This window comes from Limanda limanda, chromosome 11 (genome assembly GCF_963576545.1).
Source record: "Limanda limanda chromosome 11, fLimLim1.1, whole genome shotgun sequence".
NCBI lineage: Eukaryota > Metazoa > Chordata > Actinopteri > Pleuronectiformes > Pleuronectidae > Limanda > Limanda limanda.
The window spans coordinates 27,433,833-27,451,909 of record NC_083646.1 but is presented as its reverse complement, the minus strand read 5'-3'; the positions used below and the strand labels follow the sequence as shown (position 1 = coordinate 27,451,909).

General features: G+C 39.6%; 2 protein-coding genes across 3 annotated transcripts in view; both read left to right on the top strand.

The window, feature by feature from the left end:
* Nucleotides 1-4,415: 4,415 nt before the first annotated feature.
* Nucleotides 4,416-12,076, top strand: atp6v1c1a (ATPase H+ transporting V1 subunit C1a). Its single transcript, XM_061080819.1, has 13 exons — nt 4,416-4,542; nt 4,995-5,155; nt 5,715-5,782; nt 7,118-7,203; nt 7,601-7,695; nt 7,922-8,013; nt 8,512-8,610; nt 8,739-8,807; nt 8,963-9,055; nt 9,280-9,373; nt 10,007-10,104; nt 10,216-10,342; nt 11,421-12,076. The coding sequence occupies exons 2-13, from the start codon at nt 5,024-5,026 to the stop codon at nt 11,517-11,519; spliced, it is 1,152 nt and encodes a 383-aa protein (XP_060936802.1). The 5' UTR covers nt 4,416-4,542; nt 4,995-5,023; the 3' UTR covers nt 11,520-12,076.
* A 2,023-nt stretch (nt 12,077-14,099) lies between these two features.
* spire1b (spire-type actin nucleation factor 1b) overlaps nt 14,100-18,077 on the top strand; it is a 45,820-nt gene continuing 41,842 nt past the window's right edge. For both annotated transcript variants that reach the window (XM_061080615.1, XM_061080614.1), the window contains exon 1: nt 14,100-14,584. In XM_061080615.1, coding sequence (XP_060936598.1) covers nt 14,224-14,584 — 361 coding nt within the window. In that variant the 5' untranslated portion in view covers nt 14,100-14,223. The remainder of the gene's footprint in view (nt 14,585-18,077) is intronic.

Below are 18,077 nucleotides of genomic sequence, written 5' to 3'. Positions count from 1 at the left end.
TTGCATGACTCCCTCCTCAACAGTAGGAGGAGGGTGCCAAGGAACGCTCAGCTACTGTTACAGAGGGACAGGCACATACTGTACAGTAATTATCAATTTCAATGTGTATAATTGGAATACACATATTACAAATTCATCTCAAAATAATGTACATCTTGAGGTTTTTTAGGATTCAATGAACATATTTATCACCTATCTTAAACTGTGTGTTTCCATGGAGATTATGCTAATTGAAGAAAATAGCTAAATCCTAAATCTTTATCATCCTGAGTAGCCCACAGCAAATAACACTGCATGTGTTTTTCTGTGAACAGTTGTGAGTTCTCATAACTGTGACATCCTTCAGAGTGCTAGATTAGCTTTGAGTGCTCCTCTGGGACAAAAATGAAAACAATAGCAGCAACTGTTTCTCCAATAAAAATATTGCTTAGAATCCATTGTAAAGGCTGGAGAAGCAGTGTCTTTGCCTCGCACTGCAACACAAAAGCTATTCCGTGTTTTGTGCCTGTTCTCCAACACGAAATTAGCTTATGTTAAATATAAGTCTAATCGCACATACCATCTAAAGTGGCTTCCAGTAACACACAATGTTTGATTCCCATTGTTTGGATCATAATAGCTGTCGCAGGCAGTGAGTATGCGACAGCGGGACATGTGTACCACCCACAGTGAGGGCAAATACTCCAGTGGCTGCATTGTGCAGCAGGAATTCTTATTTGCAAACATTGCAAACAGATTACATCAACACACAGACTAGGAAAGACCTTGTGTAGGTTAACCCTGACAGACAAAAAGTCTCCAGCCACAGAGGAAAAAACAGCATTGTTCCACAGCGAAAAAGAAAAGGATGAAATACCTCCAACGAATTGATTATATATATAGGTTTAATTACAAAATATATGTAATAAACAGTCAGTTCAGATAAGGCACCTGAAAATCTATCTCAGTATATCAGTATCTCTCTGCACTTGAATAAGTGACTCTTTAAACCCACCATGAATTGGTCTTATGCAAGAAGAAGCGTTGTAAGTGTTGTTAAGTCACTCAGCAATGGATTCTACTCTATTTGCCAAAGAATGTTGCTCAGTGAAAAGAACTTCGAACCAACTTTACCTCACACTGATGTGAATGTTAAACAGGTCAATACAAAGCAGCCACCTGCAGGAGTCAAAAAAAAAATGCAAAGAGGAATTGTGTTGAAAGAACTGAACTGCTAGTGTGAGAAAATTATTTACCAAGAATGGGAGTGAACATTTGACAGAACCTACCGCAACACAATCTTTGGTTAAACATTATAAAAAAACAACAAATTTTGATTTGGGAAAATCAACGTATTTTTAAAGTTAATGCATTGAGTTTATCCAGTTTAAATATTTTATTTCTGTTTACATAAACCATGTTGCATGAGAGCAATTTTACTTCCATTCATTTACCCAAAGTTGAAATCATTCAAAGGAGTATTTTAAATATATGAATTCAGATTCCTCTTACTTTTATTCTTAATGTCTTTAATGTTCAGCTTTCATGCATTAAAGCCTTGGACATAAACATTAAGCAAACATAGTTTCTCTCAACATCTTTATCATATCTTCATCATCGTTTGCAGTGTTTTAATATGAATTTAGAGATATCAGAGATAGGCAGATTAAAAACTAAATACAGTATTTTTTCATATGTTAAAAAAAAGTTTAAACCTAATGCAATGCATGTTTGGAGTTCGGAAAAATACAAGCAATGTTTCAAAATGACATTGTATGAGGAGTTGATTGATTTAGTCTTTCAAGAATGAGTCAACTGAGCTTCTGATTTTAAGCCCTGCTATCCCTAAAATAAAGAACATGAGTTAACGCAACTTTGCAGCTGTTTAATGAAACACATATTGAGATTTTAAGTTGTCAGAACTCACTCACAGTTTCTGAAGCAAGAGACCGAAGTTTTATTAGTTGGCACAATTTATTTTTTTTGACTTTAGACGGTGATTTCTAAGGCCTGACAACTGGTATCTTTTATTTCAAACAAAGTGTAATGCAATCTAAAAGGAACGATTTTTTATCTCTGGGCTTTTCCTCGACATGTCATTTTCAACAATAGTATCAAAGTGGTGGAGAGACATAGTAAGATATATTATGATGGGCAAACAATTACACAGCCTAAAATATTATGCACATTTCACCCTTGTTTCCTTTCCGCCCAGATAGACTGCAGAATAGACTGTTCATAACTCTGTCAGTAGTTATATGAGATAATGTGGTTTATTATAAATGAGGACCGTTCCTGTGAATCAAACTAATGGTCAGTGTTTCTTCTGATGATTTGTGCAATATCTGACAAATAAATCACACACACACACACACACACACACACACACACACACACACACACACACACACACACACACACACACACACACACACGCACACACACACAGACACACATGCACAGACACACACACACACACACAAACACACAGACACACACACAAACACACATGCGTGCACACACACATACAAGCCTGTAAGGCATGTGTGCTTGTTAGCATGCTTGCATTTCTGAAAGCAGTAGGTCACTGTTGCCCAAATTAAGTAAAATGCAGGTAGTTGAAAGATTACACAGGTGAGGTACGGTAAGACAGTTTACACTAAGCATGTAGAGAAACCCCCATTCCTGGAATGCACAAGTGAATCGACGACAAACTTTACAATGCAGCATTTTCTAAAGAAATAGGGGAGGAGAAGAGAAGGCAACAGTCTGGCCAGTACCACAGTTCCAACATTTGTTGGTTATGTGAATTTTTGGGCACTTTAAGGCCTTATTCAATTTTCCCAAACATACATTTGAGACATATAACAGGTAATGTGAGTAAGACACTGTAATGGTTGTGTCTTATTGAACCAGAAAAGATTAGACTCAGCAGTAGCCTGTGCTCTGCAGACTGACTGATTGTGACGTGTGTGTGTGTGTGTGTGTGTGTGTGTGTGTGTGTGTGCGCGTCCTGATAACATCCCAGCAGACTGGCCTCTAGCCAGCTATGGGCAAACTCACCCTGCTGTTTGATGTCGAGGGTTGGCTCCAGGCAGACCAAGCATTGTGTCCCAAACAATGAACCCCAGGCCCACTGAACTATAAACATGTCCCTTTGGGGGTGTTTTCCTCAGATTCCATACAGGAGACACCCAAAGTCAGGAAACTCGACCCGGCTTTTCCAAATTTAGTAACTCTAAAGTCTCAAATGCTGCTGACTTGGCATCCAAGTATGTGTCTGTTTCCGTCTTAAATAATGTAATAATGCCCTTGGAATGTTCACTTAAGGCCCAAGTCTGGGGTGGAGGTCTTGCAATTCAGGTAATCTGTTGAAATTCAATTTTGAAAAAAATCCCTCAAACTAAATCAAATAAGTTTTGCAATGTAATATATGTTTCTTCTTTTTTTTGCTTCTGTTGATCTTTTCTAATAATCTATACATAACTTTGTCATCATGATGCTCTGTACAACATGACAACTATTGCACGTCTGTCTGTCTGTTCTTCCACTGGTTTCTTCTATTTTCCCCATGTGATTTGTCCTGTATATATTTATTTCTATAATGATAGAGAACTGTTTGTGAAGCAGCTTAGGATTTGGGATATTTGGTGGCTCTTGCAGACATATAGAATGAGACTTGCACTTGGCTGTGCTCGCGCTGCAGTACACCGTATCCACCAGCTGTGGTCGCTGCTGTGTTTGCACAGCAAGCAGAGGGAGTGAGAGGTACTAGTGATGAAGAGATGAAGCTTCATGAAGCATTGAAGCTTTCCATCCAATTTGTTCACTCATGGGCCGAAGCTTCATGGTGCTTCATTTGCTTCATTTGAGTGATTATAATGACACCAGCTTGGTGTGTAAAGCTTTGAATTGAATAAATGAATGAATGATGTTTGTGATGCCAATACATGAAGTATGAACTTATTAATATGGTGTCTGTCTTTATAATACAATAGCGGGGTCAAAAGGGAAAGTGGAAACAAATTGGGCAGAGGGTTGTGATGTGAATGTGCTTGTGTTACTAGGGATAACATTTAACACTTAAAATATGGACATGTTATATTCATTTTTACTTAAAAATTGCAACTTTTCCACAGTGCTGGGTGTCAGGCGGTTCCTTTTTTTGCAAACAAACGCAAAATAAAATCCTAAATCCACAAAATGTGAGGGGGGGGGGGGGTGTTCATTGCGTTTCGCTGCCACTGATATTTCGATTTGCACGCCAAACCTGCAAACCATTTCCAGAACGTCACCACAAACGTCATCAACACAAGCCTCGATACCCGATACGCGCTCCACAAAAATGTTCCTGGATTACTCCATAGATATATCTATGGATTACTCGACACGGAAGGACACATCAGTACTTCCGGTTCCTCCGGCAGATCAGCTGACTCTGATGCTGCTGTCAGGAGACCTGGTGAACTGTGGTGAATGGCAACTATGAACATTATCAAGCCGTAGAAACACACAAACACACAGCGACGTTTTAACTGGCGACGGCCACATTTTAATACACAGGTGAGTGAAGTCGTCACACATTCGTCAAACAACCACATGTTCTGCAGTTGTAGGCAAAGCTAAGTGGCTAGCATCCTGCTGGATGCTGCTTGACCTGAACCATATTTTGTGTGCCCACTTCGTCTGACTAACACTGTCGTTTAATCAGTGTTTAAGCCTTTAACACTTTCTATAACTATTATAAAATAAATACGACTGGTTCATTACAGTAATTGTAAACGGATTTGAACCCCAAACAAAGCATTATTTTACTAGCTTTCTAAGTGGTAAACAGTAGCCGTACACTTACTGACAACAACCCAGGGAGCTAACAGTTAGCTACAAACAGGAGACATGTAAACACACTAATGATAACAAAAAAAACAGACTCGGTAGAGGACAAACCTCATAGTTTTGAAAAATGAATGATAACAAATGCAGTCACACGAGTCTAGATCTGCTTTTATTCTCAGTTCTTTCTAGTTGCACCAGTGCTGTAATCATGACAGAGTTTTGGCTGATCTCTGCACCTGGAGAGAAGACCTGCCAGCAGACATGGGACAAAATGATGGCAACCACCACACGCACCAACAACCTCTCCACCAACCACAAGTTCAACATACCAGACCTCAAGGTGGTTTTTCTGCACTTTCCCCCTTGTGCACAGCCACAACGTTGTGATAATGTAGAATCTACGGACGTAATATTCAAGTAATTCATTGTGGTCATAATTTTGTATTAAAGATCAGCAGCGGGATGAGATGAGATCAAAACCACTCACCTTGTATATCCACTGTCAAGAATAAGCTGATTCTGTACATTGGAAGCAGCCTTTACACAAATCCGTTGCCTGCATGATGAAACGTTGATTAAGCGTCAAAGGTTTCGTCCACAGAGCAGTTCAGCTCGTCTGGATCCTCTCTGTGCTGAAGGTGAGGTAACCTCGCTGACCTTGCGGACACATGGGACTGTGATGTTCTCCTGGAACTGTTAGAGATGCATGAGCAGGTCTGGACAAAGAGGCGCCGTCCTAAACACATATGGCCCCCTGGATGTCAGTGTAGGCCGATTGAACCCCCGATGTTGCTGTTTAAACATAACCCTGATGACCCAGATCTCATGACTAATAAATCAAAGGTTATGAATGATGCATTGATGTTTTATTTATTTTGGCTTCTTTTGTCCATAAACAGGTTGGGACACTAGATGTCCTGGTTGGGCTGTCGGATGAGCTGGCCAAATTAGACTCATTTGTTGAAAGGTAAGCTACTTGCAGTATACTGACCTGATTAAATATAGTTTCTATAAACAGATAGAAAAGCTATCTGTATTTTAAACAGCGTTTAAAAGAAATCCCCTTAACCTGCAGTGCTCCAAACTCTGATGTAGCAGGTCTATCACTTCACAATTCTTTCCCTTACTTTGTAACGATGAGGAATTTCACAGGGGCCCGAGGCTAGCGAGTCTCGCGGTTCTAAACATGGCGATTTACAGTTGGGTGACACACCAGCAGCTTATATTTATACCTGATGACTTATGTGCCACAAGAACGTGCTGAATCTGCTGTTCATAGTCTTTTGAAAATGTGACATCAAAAGTCACACACGGCCATGACTGCATGAGTTATGCTTTGCTTACTCTGTAGATATTTCCAAGACTGTGAGAAAGACCAACTTTGCAACACGGTTCCATTTGTTGGACTAAAGTTTGACTTTACTCCTTTTTGAAGTTTCCATCTTGAATGTGGAAAGCAGAGAACCAAACAAAAGATAACTGCACCCATTAATGTATGTCATTTTTTTATTTGAGCTTTAACTAGTGAATTCAGTGTTTTAATATGTAATTTTATGAACAATTAAATACATTACAGATAATTGAATTTAAGCTCAAGAGGCAGATGTTCTGTCTTATGTGCTCTTTAGATGTGATCTGTGACAATTCTGCAATCGAACTATTAATTCCACAAACATCTGTTTGTCTGTCTCACGTACTGTCTTCATGGTCATGGGAAGTGCAGTGTTGAATTTGATATGATTTGGACACATGATACAGTAAATGTGAATAGAAATTTAAATAGTTATAGAGTTGTTTGGACCTAAATACTGATTAAACGCCAAATGAAATACATACAACCCACATTTATGAACAGGAAATCAGACAGCTGATATCATCTTTATTTATTTAAAAGGTTTTATTTTAATTTCAACAATTCTTATTTTATTGCTACGGCTAAAATATGCCCTTTCTAATTGTTCTCTGTAAAGCATGTCAGTGTGTTGTCACCCCCACAGGGGTCACAACCTTTGCTTTGGGAACCACTGGTCTATTTCACCTGTGGCAGCTCCTCTCTGATGTGCCGCTGAACAGTGTGGTCAAGAGTTTCCAACCCTGAATTTTTGCCATGTTATAAATCGCCTTGTCAGGAAATTATCTTAACAGGGATATGTGAAGCTTTCTGATGTGTATGTATGTTTGTGTTAAATTTTGAGGATGGCGGTCATGTGAGCATTTGCAGGATGAGTGTATGGTTTACTGTGGCTTTGTGCATGCAGTTTGTGTTGGCAAGGTGTGTTTCATGTCTCCCGGCTGTTCACAGTGTGGTGAAGAAGGTAGCTCAGTACATGGCTGACGTGCTGGAGGACAGTCGAGACAAAGTACAGGAGAACCTGCTGGCCAATGGAGGTACAGTGATGGTTCCAACACAGTGTCTTTTGATAACTTCACTACCAGAAATTTAATTCAGTTAATTCAGTTAGGTTTAAATGTTTTCTACAATGTTATGAAGTTATGTTTCAAGAGTCAAACATCCAATTTAAAAAACATAATTTTATCTTTTTAATTTCTTTTGTTTTATGTTTTAACATTTTATTCAATGCATTGAAAAGCACAAATTGACCTCCAGTTACCTTTACTGTACAGTATTAGTGGCAGATATCCTGGCAAAGTATTTGCATGCAAATTATAAAATGTGTGTTTTTCTAAGTTGGATCAAAACGTAATTAATTGTATTTGTAAAGAAAGGTTGAAAAAACTGTTTACTTAACTCAGGTAAATAAGTGTTTTGCTGACTTTTTTTCAGTTGATCTTGTCACCTACATCACAAGATTTCAGTGGGACATGGCAAAATATCCCATCAAACAGTCACTTAAAAACATCTCTGAAATCATCGCAAAGGTGGGTCTGACCATTGAACTGGACAATATATAGGTAATGAAAAATATTGCATTTTAATTTCGAATAATTTACTTATTCGCTGTATTTATGTACTTTTTAATGTAGCTTAATGAATGTAACGCTATCTGGGTCGCATTCTTGAATACAAAACAAGTATGTCATTAATGCAATGCTACTGTGTATTTCAATTATAAATCATTTCCATGTTGCTTTTCATCCTTTACAGCAAGTAACCCAGATTGACAATGACCTGAAGACAAGAGCATCTGCTTATAACAACCTGAAGGGAAACCTGCAGAATTTAGAAAGGAAGAATGCGTAAGTAATCCATAGACACTAAATGCATCTATAACGTAAAACATTATAATAATGATGTGTCCACAGTAAACACCAGGAACGGTTAAGAAATCATTTATTAAGACCAAAAATAACTTTTTCCTACCATTAGCCGAATAAACTTTTGTGAACAGCCATTAGCTGACAGCTTATCCAATAGGCACCAAAATATAACGCGTCATTCCAAAAACCTCTAGATTAGATTTGGCTGATCCTGGCTATATAATTTTGGTCCTTCGTCTCATTGAATTTATTTCTAAAATATTTAATGAAAAGAAAATAAATATTCGGTTTCAATGCCCTGTTTGGTTTCTTCTTGGCCTGAGATTATTCGCCAGTTCAGCTTCAAAGATCCTGGACGTGTTCTATGACCATGTCAGCATGGTCTGAAAAATGATTGCCCCCGCAAATGCTTTGTGAACCCCAGGCACCATCACTATGTCACATCCATGTTATTGTATCACTGCTGTGTGCCATTAGGGGGAGCCTGCTGACCAGGAGTCTGGGCGACATTGTCAAGAAGGAAGACTTTGTGCTGGACTCGGAGTACCTTATCACTCTGCTGGTAGTTGTTCCAAAGTGAGTACAACTTCACTAGTCAACCACATATTACTATTTTGGGGGAATAAAGCATTAAAACAAGGTATCATGCCACTGCTTTTATTTTGAAGAAAGATGTATTTTATCGTGCTGTCATGTTCTTTCAGGATGGGATACACTGACTGGCAGAAAACATACGAAACACTCGCCGAGATGGTGGTGCCTCGATCCTCAAAGTGAGTGATGTCATCATATCAAAGGAAACAGACCCTTGTCATGTTTCTTAATTTTTACACATTATTTGTATCAAGTGATTTTTATTATTTTTACCAATTTCTTGTATTGTTTTCCTTATTATCAACCTGTAACATGTGCCTTTCTTTTTTTCCAGTCTGCTATTTGAGGACAACGACAGCGGCCTGTTTGGTGTCACTCTGTTTAGGAAAGCTATGGATGACTTCAAACACAAAGCCAGAGAGAACAAGTACGAACTGTTATACATACTTTGCCATTACATAACAGTGTGTGAATCACAAAAAAATGTGTGAAAAGAGTCTAAAAATAGAAATTAAGCTTAGTTTCAAAGGAGACCAGATTGAAGGGCGGACAGAAATATCTCCAACAGAGCTGCAACGATCACAGGCTGGAAAAATCAATAACTTTATTTAGAATTTTCATTATAAACTGTCCTCTCAATTTTACTTCCAGGTTCTCAGTGAGAGACTTTCAGTACAATGAAGAGGAGATGAAGGCAGACAAAGAGGAGATGACACGGCTCTCCACCGATAAGAAGAAGCAATTTGTAAGTGAAATGGACACATTTCTTCAAATTTGGTAGATACATTTTCTGTTCGACTCAAGGTTAAACTGATTTGACTTTGTTGGTTGAAGGTTCATTGTGCCGATAGAGGGTTGGGTGAAGTGTTTGAGTCCATAAAACACTTCTGGAGTCTCAGAAGTAAACTGTGACAGTCAATGGTGACCTAGTCTTCAGAAGTGATTAAACAACAGAAAAACACAACATGCCTCCATACGTGTGGTTTCACTGTCTGCAAGCCCTTACATTCATATTCAATTCGAAACAAGGTCATTTACACCATGTTTTAAGTCTAAAAGTCCACTAGAAGTTGCTGTTAAAAACTAGTTAGGTTAAAAACACGGTTTAAATGACGTACATGTTTCGAGTCAAATAGAAATTTCGGAAGCTTGTGGACACTTAAAGGGCCCATATTATGAAAATTCTAAGACAGGATGATTTTTTTTGTTTGGTGCAACAAAACTCGTTTTCCAAATCCACTGCAGTATAAAAACATTCACCATTGGTGGTGAAGAAACAATTGACTTGTTTAGGACAGAAAGAGAAACGAGGCCCCAAATGGATAATTACTATAAATGAATGGCTTTTCTAACCTTAACTTGCGTTTCCTCTCTGCAGGGGCCTCTTGTTCGATGGCTGAAAGTGAACTTCAGTGAAGCTTTCATCGCGTGGATCCACATTAAAGCACTCAGGGTCTTTGTGGAATCTGTTTTAAGGTGCAGTAATCATATGACACAGTCATAATCTCACCAATGTATATAACTACACAGAAGCTGAACACATAATGACGTTCAGTTGTTCACATGTGTGACGTGTTGTTCATGCAGATACGGGCTGCCGGTGAACTTTCAGGCCATGCTGCTGCAGCCCAGCAAGAAGACCATGAAGAAGCTGCGGGAGGTGCTCAATGATCTGTACAAGCATCTGGACAGCAGTGCAGCTGCTATCATTGATGTGAGTACTCTGTATCATTTTACTGTACTTACTGCAAGCTCACAGCATCCAGAAAAACACTGGCATGTGCTAATTCAAACAATTCATATTCATGATTATCATGGAATAAATTATGATATGAAATATCTCAGCAAGAATTGTATCCATAAAGGAAATTATTATATATACAATAGCCCCCATACATAAAATAATTATTTTTAGAAAGTCTCTTTTTGAAACTTAAACTTCTACCCCAACTTTATTCTTGAATACATTCATATGTTTTAGCTTCTCTGACATTTTAATAATGATCCGTACAACAAGTTTTTTGCAATGTGTCCTTTGTTTATAATACGCACAAAATCTGTTGATCAAAGAGGGACAAAAACAAGTTGACTAAAAGCAGACAAGGATGCTGCAAAGACGAAAAGAGTGTAGAATAGAAGAAAGTGTTAGAATCTTTAAAAGACATCATTATGTTTTCTTTTTGTGTGGTTGATTTGGTAGTGACTTTCCTTCAAGTTCTTGAATGTTATACCAAATAGTATATAGTATATTTTTATCACATAATTATGTACTGTATTATTTATTAATTAAATAAGTCCAAATAATCAAAACCTCATGCACAGTCTGTGGCGGGGACCTCTTGTCGTGTGTCAAATAATGCTTGTAAGTGAGGGTATTCAATACAGTCCCAGCCCTTTGAGTGATGCAGCGATAATGTGTATAAAAAACAAATGTCTATTAACTTATCAGATATTTTCCAATAACAATTTTTCCCCTCCTGTCTTTGATGAGTTTACAATGTCTGTAAAATGCGGTTACACTACGGAAAATCACTCCTTCTTCCCGACTCTAAAAACAGTACTTGCCAGTACAGGCGGTACAGTGCAGCCTATCGGACCGGAACATAGACTCACGTACTTGCCAGTGCCCGTCAGAGGCATTTTATTATCCTCATTACCACTACCCAAACTAGTTATGACTAATAATGTATTAATGCATGAGGGAGATTTCATTTTGGAGATGATTACCGCTACTGTAGTCATTACAACATGCAGCTCGCTCACACTAACGTTTCTTATTGTCCCATGTCCAGACTGTGATTGACATCCCAGGCTTGAACTTGAGCCAGCAGGAGTATTATCCTTACGTCTACTACAAGATCGACTGCAACCTGTTTGACTTCAAAGTTTAACAATTTGTCCCTTCTGGTACGAACTTCCCCCTACACCTCCCACTGCCCTAGCTGTCCGTCTCCTCACTGTCGCCTCTCCACGTCTGCTGCTTGAATGAAAACGCAGCATGTTCATTCCTCATGTTGAAAAGGCTCATCAACAAACTCCTATCACTTTTACAACCAAGGGACAAGAAGACTTTTAAATATTGTTTTGTTTACAGTATACTTTTCTTCACAAGCCAGACACATATTTTTTTGATGTTAAAATAATTAAGAATTGATCTTGTTGTACATTTCTCATTCCACATGCTCTAGTGCGTGTTGATGGCTGCATCTTCTGTATTGGTGTTTACATAAGGGCAGTGATAGCATCGTACCCATGGCAACCAGATCTGTTTGGTTCTGAGATTATGAGTTGTTCCTGGAAACATTGTGAAACGAACATGTTATACAAGTGTTTGAGTGTGTTGTTGTTGTATCATGTATGTATATTTGCTGTCAAACAGAGATCTATATCTGAGTACTGTGTAAGATATTGATTGAATAAATATGGTTGTTGATTAAATCAAATCAAATATGTGTGAGATTGGGAATTGATTAGTAGTTAGAAAATAAACCATCTGATCTGATGTCTGAACAGAATTCAGAGGAGTATGAATGTGACGTGGTCATATGGAGACGTTCATGTGAAACAAATAACACATATAACAGCGTCTGTGTGTATAATGAGTTTCTCTGTGTATCCTCGTAATGACTCATGATCATCTGTAGAGCCACAGGCATTTTCAAGCACACTTCCCTTTTTTAAGCAGAGTTTATATGGAATGTACATTGCTGCAAGTGAAATGCTTTGAGTTTCAACATAGAGGAGGTGACCAGCAGACAAATAAAAGCTTCTGCTGGGAATCCTAATCAAATGACTCACAAATGTAAGCTTGGTCTGCCCTGGTCACCCTTTTAACACAAACACTCACCAAGCACTTCATTGGTAAAGACACATTACCTCCTGTGCTCTCAGAACAGCGGCCGGTTTTCCTAGAATTGACTTGACAATTACCCTTTGAGATACTGTTCCATGTTGACGTGGCCGATCTGTCAGATGCATATTCATGCTGCCAATCTCCTCTTCTACCAAATCACAAACATGCTCTGTTGGATATCTGGTGACTGTTGAGGTTACTGAAGTTCACCGAACTCACTGTAATATTCATGAAACCAGTTGGAGACTTTTGCTTTATCCTCCATTAGAAGATGGTTAACTATGACGATAAGAGCAGAACATAGTCTGCAACAATACTCAGACAAGCTGAAGCATTTGAGCAATGACAGATTGGTATTAAAGGTTTAGTGAGTAAAATGTAGTGATATCTAAGTTTTATGTTGCAGCTGAATACCCCATCACTTTACCCTCCCCCTTCCCAGCTCGATAAGAGAACCTGTGGTATCCTTCAGTTTTCATAAAAACTCAAAAGGTGTTTATTTTGTCCAGTTTGGGCTACTGTAAAAAAACATGGTGGCCTCCAAAGAGAGGACCAGCTCCAGATATACATATAAAGTATTTAAATATAAAGGGCCCATTCTAGGGTAAAGAAAACAATTCATACAATTTAGATGAAACACACTTGTGAAAACATCATACGATTATTTTAAATCAATTTCTGCCAATAGATCCCTTTCACCTAAATCGTACACTCTGAACCTTAAGTGGGAAGAATATTTTAAGCAATTTTTTAGCATCCATACACAGCACATCTGCTGTTTGTTTACCATAGGAGAACAGAGTCTCATTTCATATATACTCTCTTCTCTATTAGCAATATCCAAGGCCAGGTTATAGGTAAATGACAAACTAGCATTAAATTGTAATTTCTATGCTCAGGGACTTTCATATTCACATATACACTACGAGATTTTGGTATGTGTACTTCAGGTTAAAGTTTCCAAAAAGATGCCAATACATATATTAGCCTTTAATGGTCAATACCATCAGCAGCAGCTTGGACTGTTGACACAAAGCATGTTGGCTCCATGGATTCATGCGGTTGGTGCCGATGTCTGACCCTTCCATGTGCAACCTCAGCAGAAATCCAGATTCATCAGCTGCTTATGTTTCCAGTCTTTAAATGCCCAGTGTTGGTGATTCTGTGTGGACTAAACCCCACACATTACAAGCGATAATTACAATGTAGATTCAGGTGAATCTGTATTTGTATATATAAAAAGGGTCCTCCCATGGAATATTGTTATGTATATTTGTGTATGCCTGAGAGAGAGAGAGAGAGAGAGAGAGAGAGAGAGAGAGAGAGAGAGAGAGAGAGAGAGAGAGAGAGAGAGAGAGAGAGAGAGAGAGAGAGAGAGAGAGAGAGAGAGAGAGAGATCATGTGATGAAGGAGAGAGCTTGGCTTGCTGTGTTGAGATCGGAGGTAAGACACACACGCCCACACACACATAGAGAGAGGCTGTGCAGGATCCAGTCGCACACACACACACACACACACACACACACACACACACACACACACACACACACACACACACACCGTCCTATGACTGCTGCTGGCACCGGAACCTGAACGAGACGTGAGGCGGGCGGTGTGCAGCTGCTCCTTCTGCCTGGAGAGGAGAGCAGCGGGGTAAAGCATCGATGCCTCCGGGTCTCCTCTCACATCCCGGCCTGATCCTGTCCTCGTCACCGGGCCTCCTGCGCTGAGATAATGAAAGGATGGCCGAGCAGCGACGCTGGGACCACGCGGGGCTGACGGAGGCTGCCGCAGCGACCCGCCGGGATGAGCAGCCGCATCAGCCGCATCAACGCGCCATGAATTCGGCGGAGGGAGCAGGTGCGGAGGGCCTGACTCTGGAGGACATACTGAGGCTGTACAGCCAGCCCATCAACGAGGAGCAGGCATGGGCGGTGTGTTACCAGTGCTGCAGGACGCTGGCGAAGGGGCACCGGAGCAGAGGGAGCTCCTCCGCTGCCACTGGAGCATCACCAGCGGCGGCTCCGAGGAGAATATCCGGAGCAGCGGATGTTTGGATACAGAGAGATGGGTCTGTGATGGTGGAGCACCAGGGATGTGAAGGTAACATATTATGTAAGAATGAGTGAGCCTGAAGCTACTCCGATCTAGGCCAGACCATCACTTGCATTTCAAGTAGTGGAGGTGTTGTTATTGTCCTTCTGTTGAAGACCTGATTTATAGAGCAGGGTGTATAACAGGAGTATTACAGAGGTATCAAAGTGTAACAATATATCTAACAAATAATATTAGCAGGACAACATTTTAACGCTCTCAGGGGTTTCATTTGCATGTCAGGATTACTGTGTTATCTGCAGCCCGTAGTTATGGCTCCATTACACATGACCTATAGTCAACATTGGGCCCTAACAAAGGGATTCTTCCTCTCCCACCACAGACCCCTGCTGCCATGGCTCCTCATGCTGTGGTGTTTTCACTGAACAACATTCATCTATTTCCTTGTCACGTGTGTCTGCTGTGCTATCATGTGGTTTCACCTTTTATTAAAAGCCTCCTCACATCAGATCACTGTGTTCATTCCACTTCATCTGATCATCACAGCTCTAATTAATGATGTGCTATGTAGTGCAGGGAAGTTAGGAGGAGGCGTTATAGGGCCCGGCCTGTGTGACATAGCAAGTGTGAAAAATGAAAAAATCCCTGCAATATTCTGGAAATTTCGCTTTAGAAGTGTAAGGTTTTTCAGTAGAGCTATGCATCCCTTTATGATGACTCGCTTGTATTATATGATCATTTTAATATGGCAGCTGGGGCTCAGGAGATAGACTGGGTTGTCCTCTAACCAGAAGGTTGGTGGTTTGATCCCAGTCTCCCCCATTCTACTTGCCAAAGTGTCCTTGGGCAAGATACTGAAACCCATATTGCCTCTAAAGGCTGTGCTGACGGTATGTGAGTGATGTATGATAGAGAAAGTGCTGCACATAGATGCACCGTATGAATGTATTTGTGAATGGGTTAATGGCAAAACTGTACTGTAAAACACTTTTAGTGGTCATTACGACTTGAAAAGGGCTATAAAAATACAAACCATTGACCATATGTAAGGATGTTTCACTGTGTCTGTGTCTATTTCCCCACATATCTGAGTTACAACAGATATTTTAAATAAAGGAATCAACCAGGATTCAAACCAACAAAGCAAATGGCTCCCCGAAGCCCTGCGCTGATACAGTCAGTGGGTTTGTCTGTGAATAATAACATGCACCTAAAGCAAACGCATCACAGTGTCTCATCCGGCCGATGCCTGTCATGTTCATCATCTGCTGTAAACACATTTGCAGAGTGCAGAGCAGACAGCCTACCTGCCTATCTGTCCATGTCTGTCTGTGTATACTGGTATTAAGGGCTTCAGGGACAAGCTCTCAACACAAATAGGGTATAGCACACTGTAAAGACGTCTGCTAAGTCAATGCTGTTGCTTTTGAACCAATAAATGCACCACATGCTCATTCTAATCGAATTTTGTAAGTGAATGTGAGAGGCACAGCTGTGATGACGGTGCTGGTGTGGCCTGTAGCTCTATATGATTTCAATGAATGGGCTATTTATAGGAGCATGGAAGCTACCATTAGAGAGGGGGGTCCTGGCTTCTATTCCTCTGTTGCTCATGGACTATCACATCATGCAAAATGGAAACATGGGTAATGCTTTGAGCTCTTATATTTAGCAATTCTTTTTGCTATTTATATAAATATGAGTCATATTTTCTTTTTTTTTTAAATATTTGCCTCAGCAGTCAAGTTGTTCTTTCACAGATGAGCATATTTTTCTGTCAGTTAGTTTCACATCAGAAAAATATCAGATGCTTGGTCTTTGCTGAAGAACACAAATGAAGTGAAATCCACAGATTTCCCACTTTGAATCAAACAAAGTTCTTAATTTGTGAATGTATCCACAGCCTAATAAGTGAGCTGGTTGGATTTATTTTTTGCGAGGAGAATCACTGCTCTCTGTATCTTCAGGCGATTGCATCAGTATTGTTTGATCAGTGTAACCATCATACAAAAGCTTTTAGTTTCTAGGGTAATTTGCTGGCCTAATTTTCACTTATCTGTGCTGTTCAGTGCAGGTTCTCACTTCCTGATGCGTAACCTCAGGCCACTGATGGAGGCGAACTAATCAGATACATCTGTGACCACATTTTGAAGGATTTGGGCACTTTTGACTCACAAAGCTTCCCTCTGCAAAGAGTTTCTCCTTGTGATGACATTTTTGAAAATTCTTAGAATTTCATATTGTAAGAATTTCCTCTTCTGATCATGATGGAGATAACATGTATTCAACAGAGATGTTGATTAAATAAACCAGGCCTTGGATAATTACACCATGTAATGGAACTGGATTCAGCCTGTTGATTTCAACGTCCAATATCACTATATACTTTTTCTTGTTTTTTTTCGATCAACAAATAGCACCTTTAAAGAGAATGCAACAGTCACCCCAAGAGCAGGCTACATGACAAAATGCAGCCAATACATTCCACCCCCTCATGACTCAATTGTCACTTGATTACTTCTCACTGTGTTTCCAAGAACACACTGACACACGTCCCACATCTTCACTATGCAGCTGCATGACGTTCAGATCTGCTGATGTAAATGGAGGTCATGAGATGATGTCAGAGCTTTTGTGATGCTGCTTTACTGCGCGTTACAGCACAAAACATTCGATTGTTGAGTGGGTCGTTCGCCAGCGGGTTGTTTGTTCATGAAGTAAAAGCTGGGCTGATGTTGCCTGGAGAAACACTGAGTGGGTCTTCGTTTTTGAAGGGAGTACATTCATGCATCATGGCTTGTTGGGTGGGGTTTTGTCATCATCAGTCACATGCAACATAATCTGCGAGAGTGATTAGGAAAGACACAGAGCTTACTTTAAACCTTTTGCCTGAGAATGAGCGCACAACAGGTTTTTGTTGATATTAGTAGAAGATACTGAATTCAGGGAAAAAATAAGCCATACCTAATATACCATTAAGAAAAATGCAGGTTTATGAATATCTGAATTGACCCGTCTGGATCTAGAAATTGTCTAAATGGTGAGCAATAAAGAGGCTACAACTTACACAGAGGGGCCAATTATATGTCCAACATTCACACACAATTCCTGATTCATTAACGTGCATATTTAAGTCATTCATTGTTTACTGTTAGCTCTAGAGCTTTGAGCAAAGCCACACATCATTGAATATATTTTGAAAATTGTTCCTTGTTCAAGCAGATGTGTTCTTGAAAAAAGCTTTGATTGTTTACAAATTGTCATATTGACAGATTACAATGTTTAGGATATCAACGTTTTGTCTGTATTGAGAGTCAGTATTTGACGTAAACACATTTTATTCCAACATTGGCTCGTTTTAAGAGGACATGGTGAATAATAATATATATTTTTGAAGCCAGTCCTGAAATTCAGATTTGTCTTAATGAATTCCAGTTTTCTCAGTTGCAGTTCCACTTTGTGAATTTGCCTCAATTGAACATATATTGTACTTTCTGCAGCATTCATTTGTGATTGATGATAATTGCCAGCTTCTCTTCAG

Coding starts and splice junctions, on each gene's coding strand:
- atp6v1c1a (XM_061080819.1), top strand. CDS start 5,024: ATGACAGAGTTTTGGCTGATCTCTGCACCTGGAGAGAAGACCTGCCAG. Junction 7,696..7,921: donor TCTCTGAAATCATCGCAAAG/GTGGGTCTGACC, acceptor CATCCTTTACAG/CAAGTAACCCAGATTGACAA. Junction 8,014..8,511: donor AATTTAGAAAGGAAGAATGC/GTAAGTAATCCA, acceptor GTGTGCCATTAG/GGGGAGCCTGCTGACCAGGA.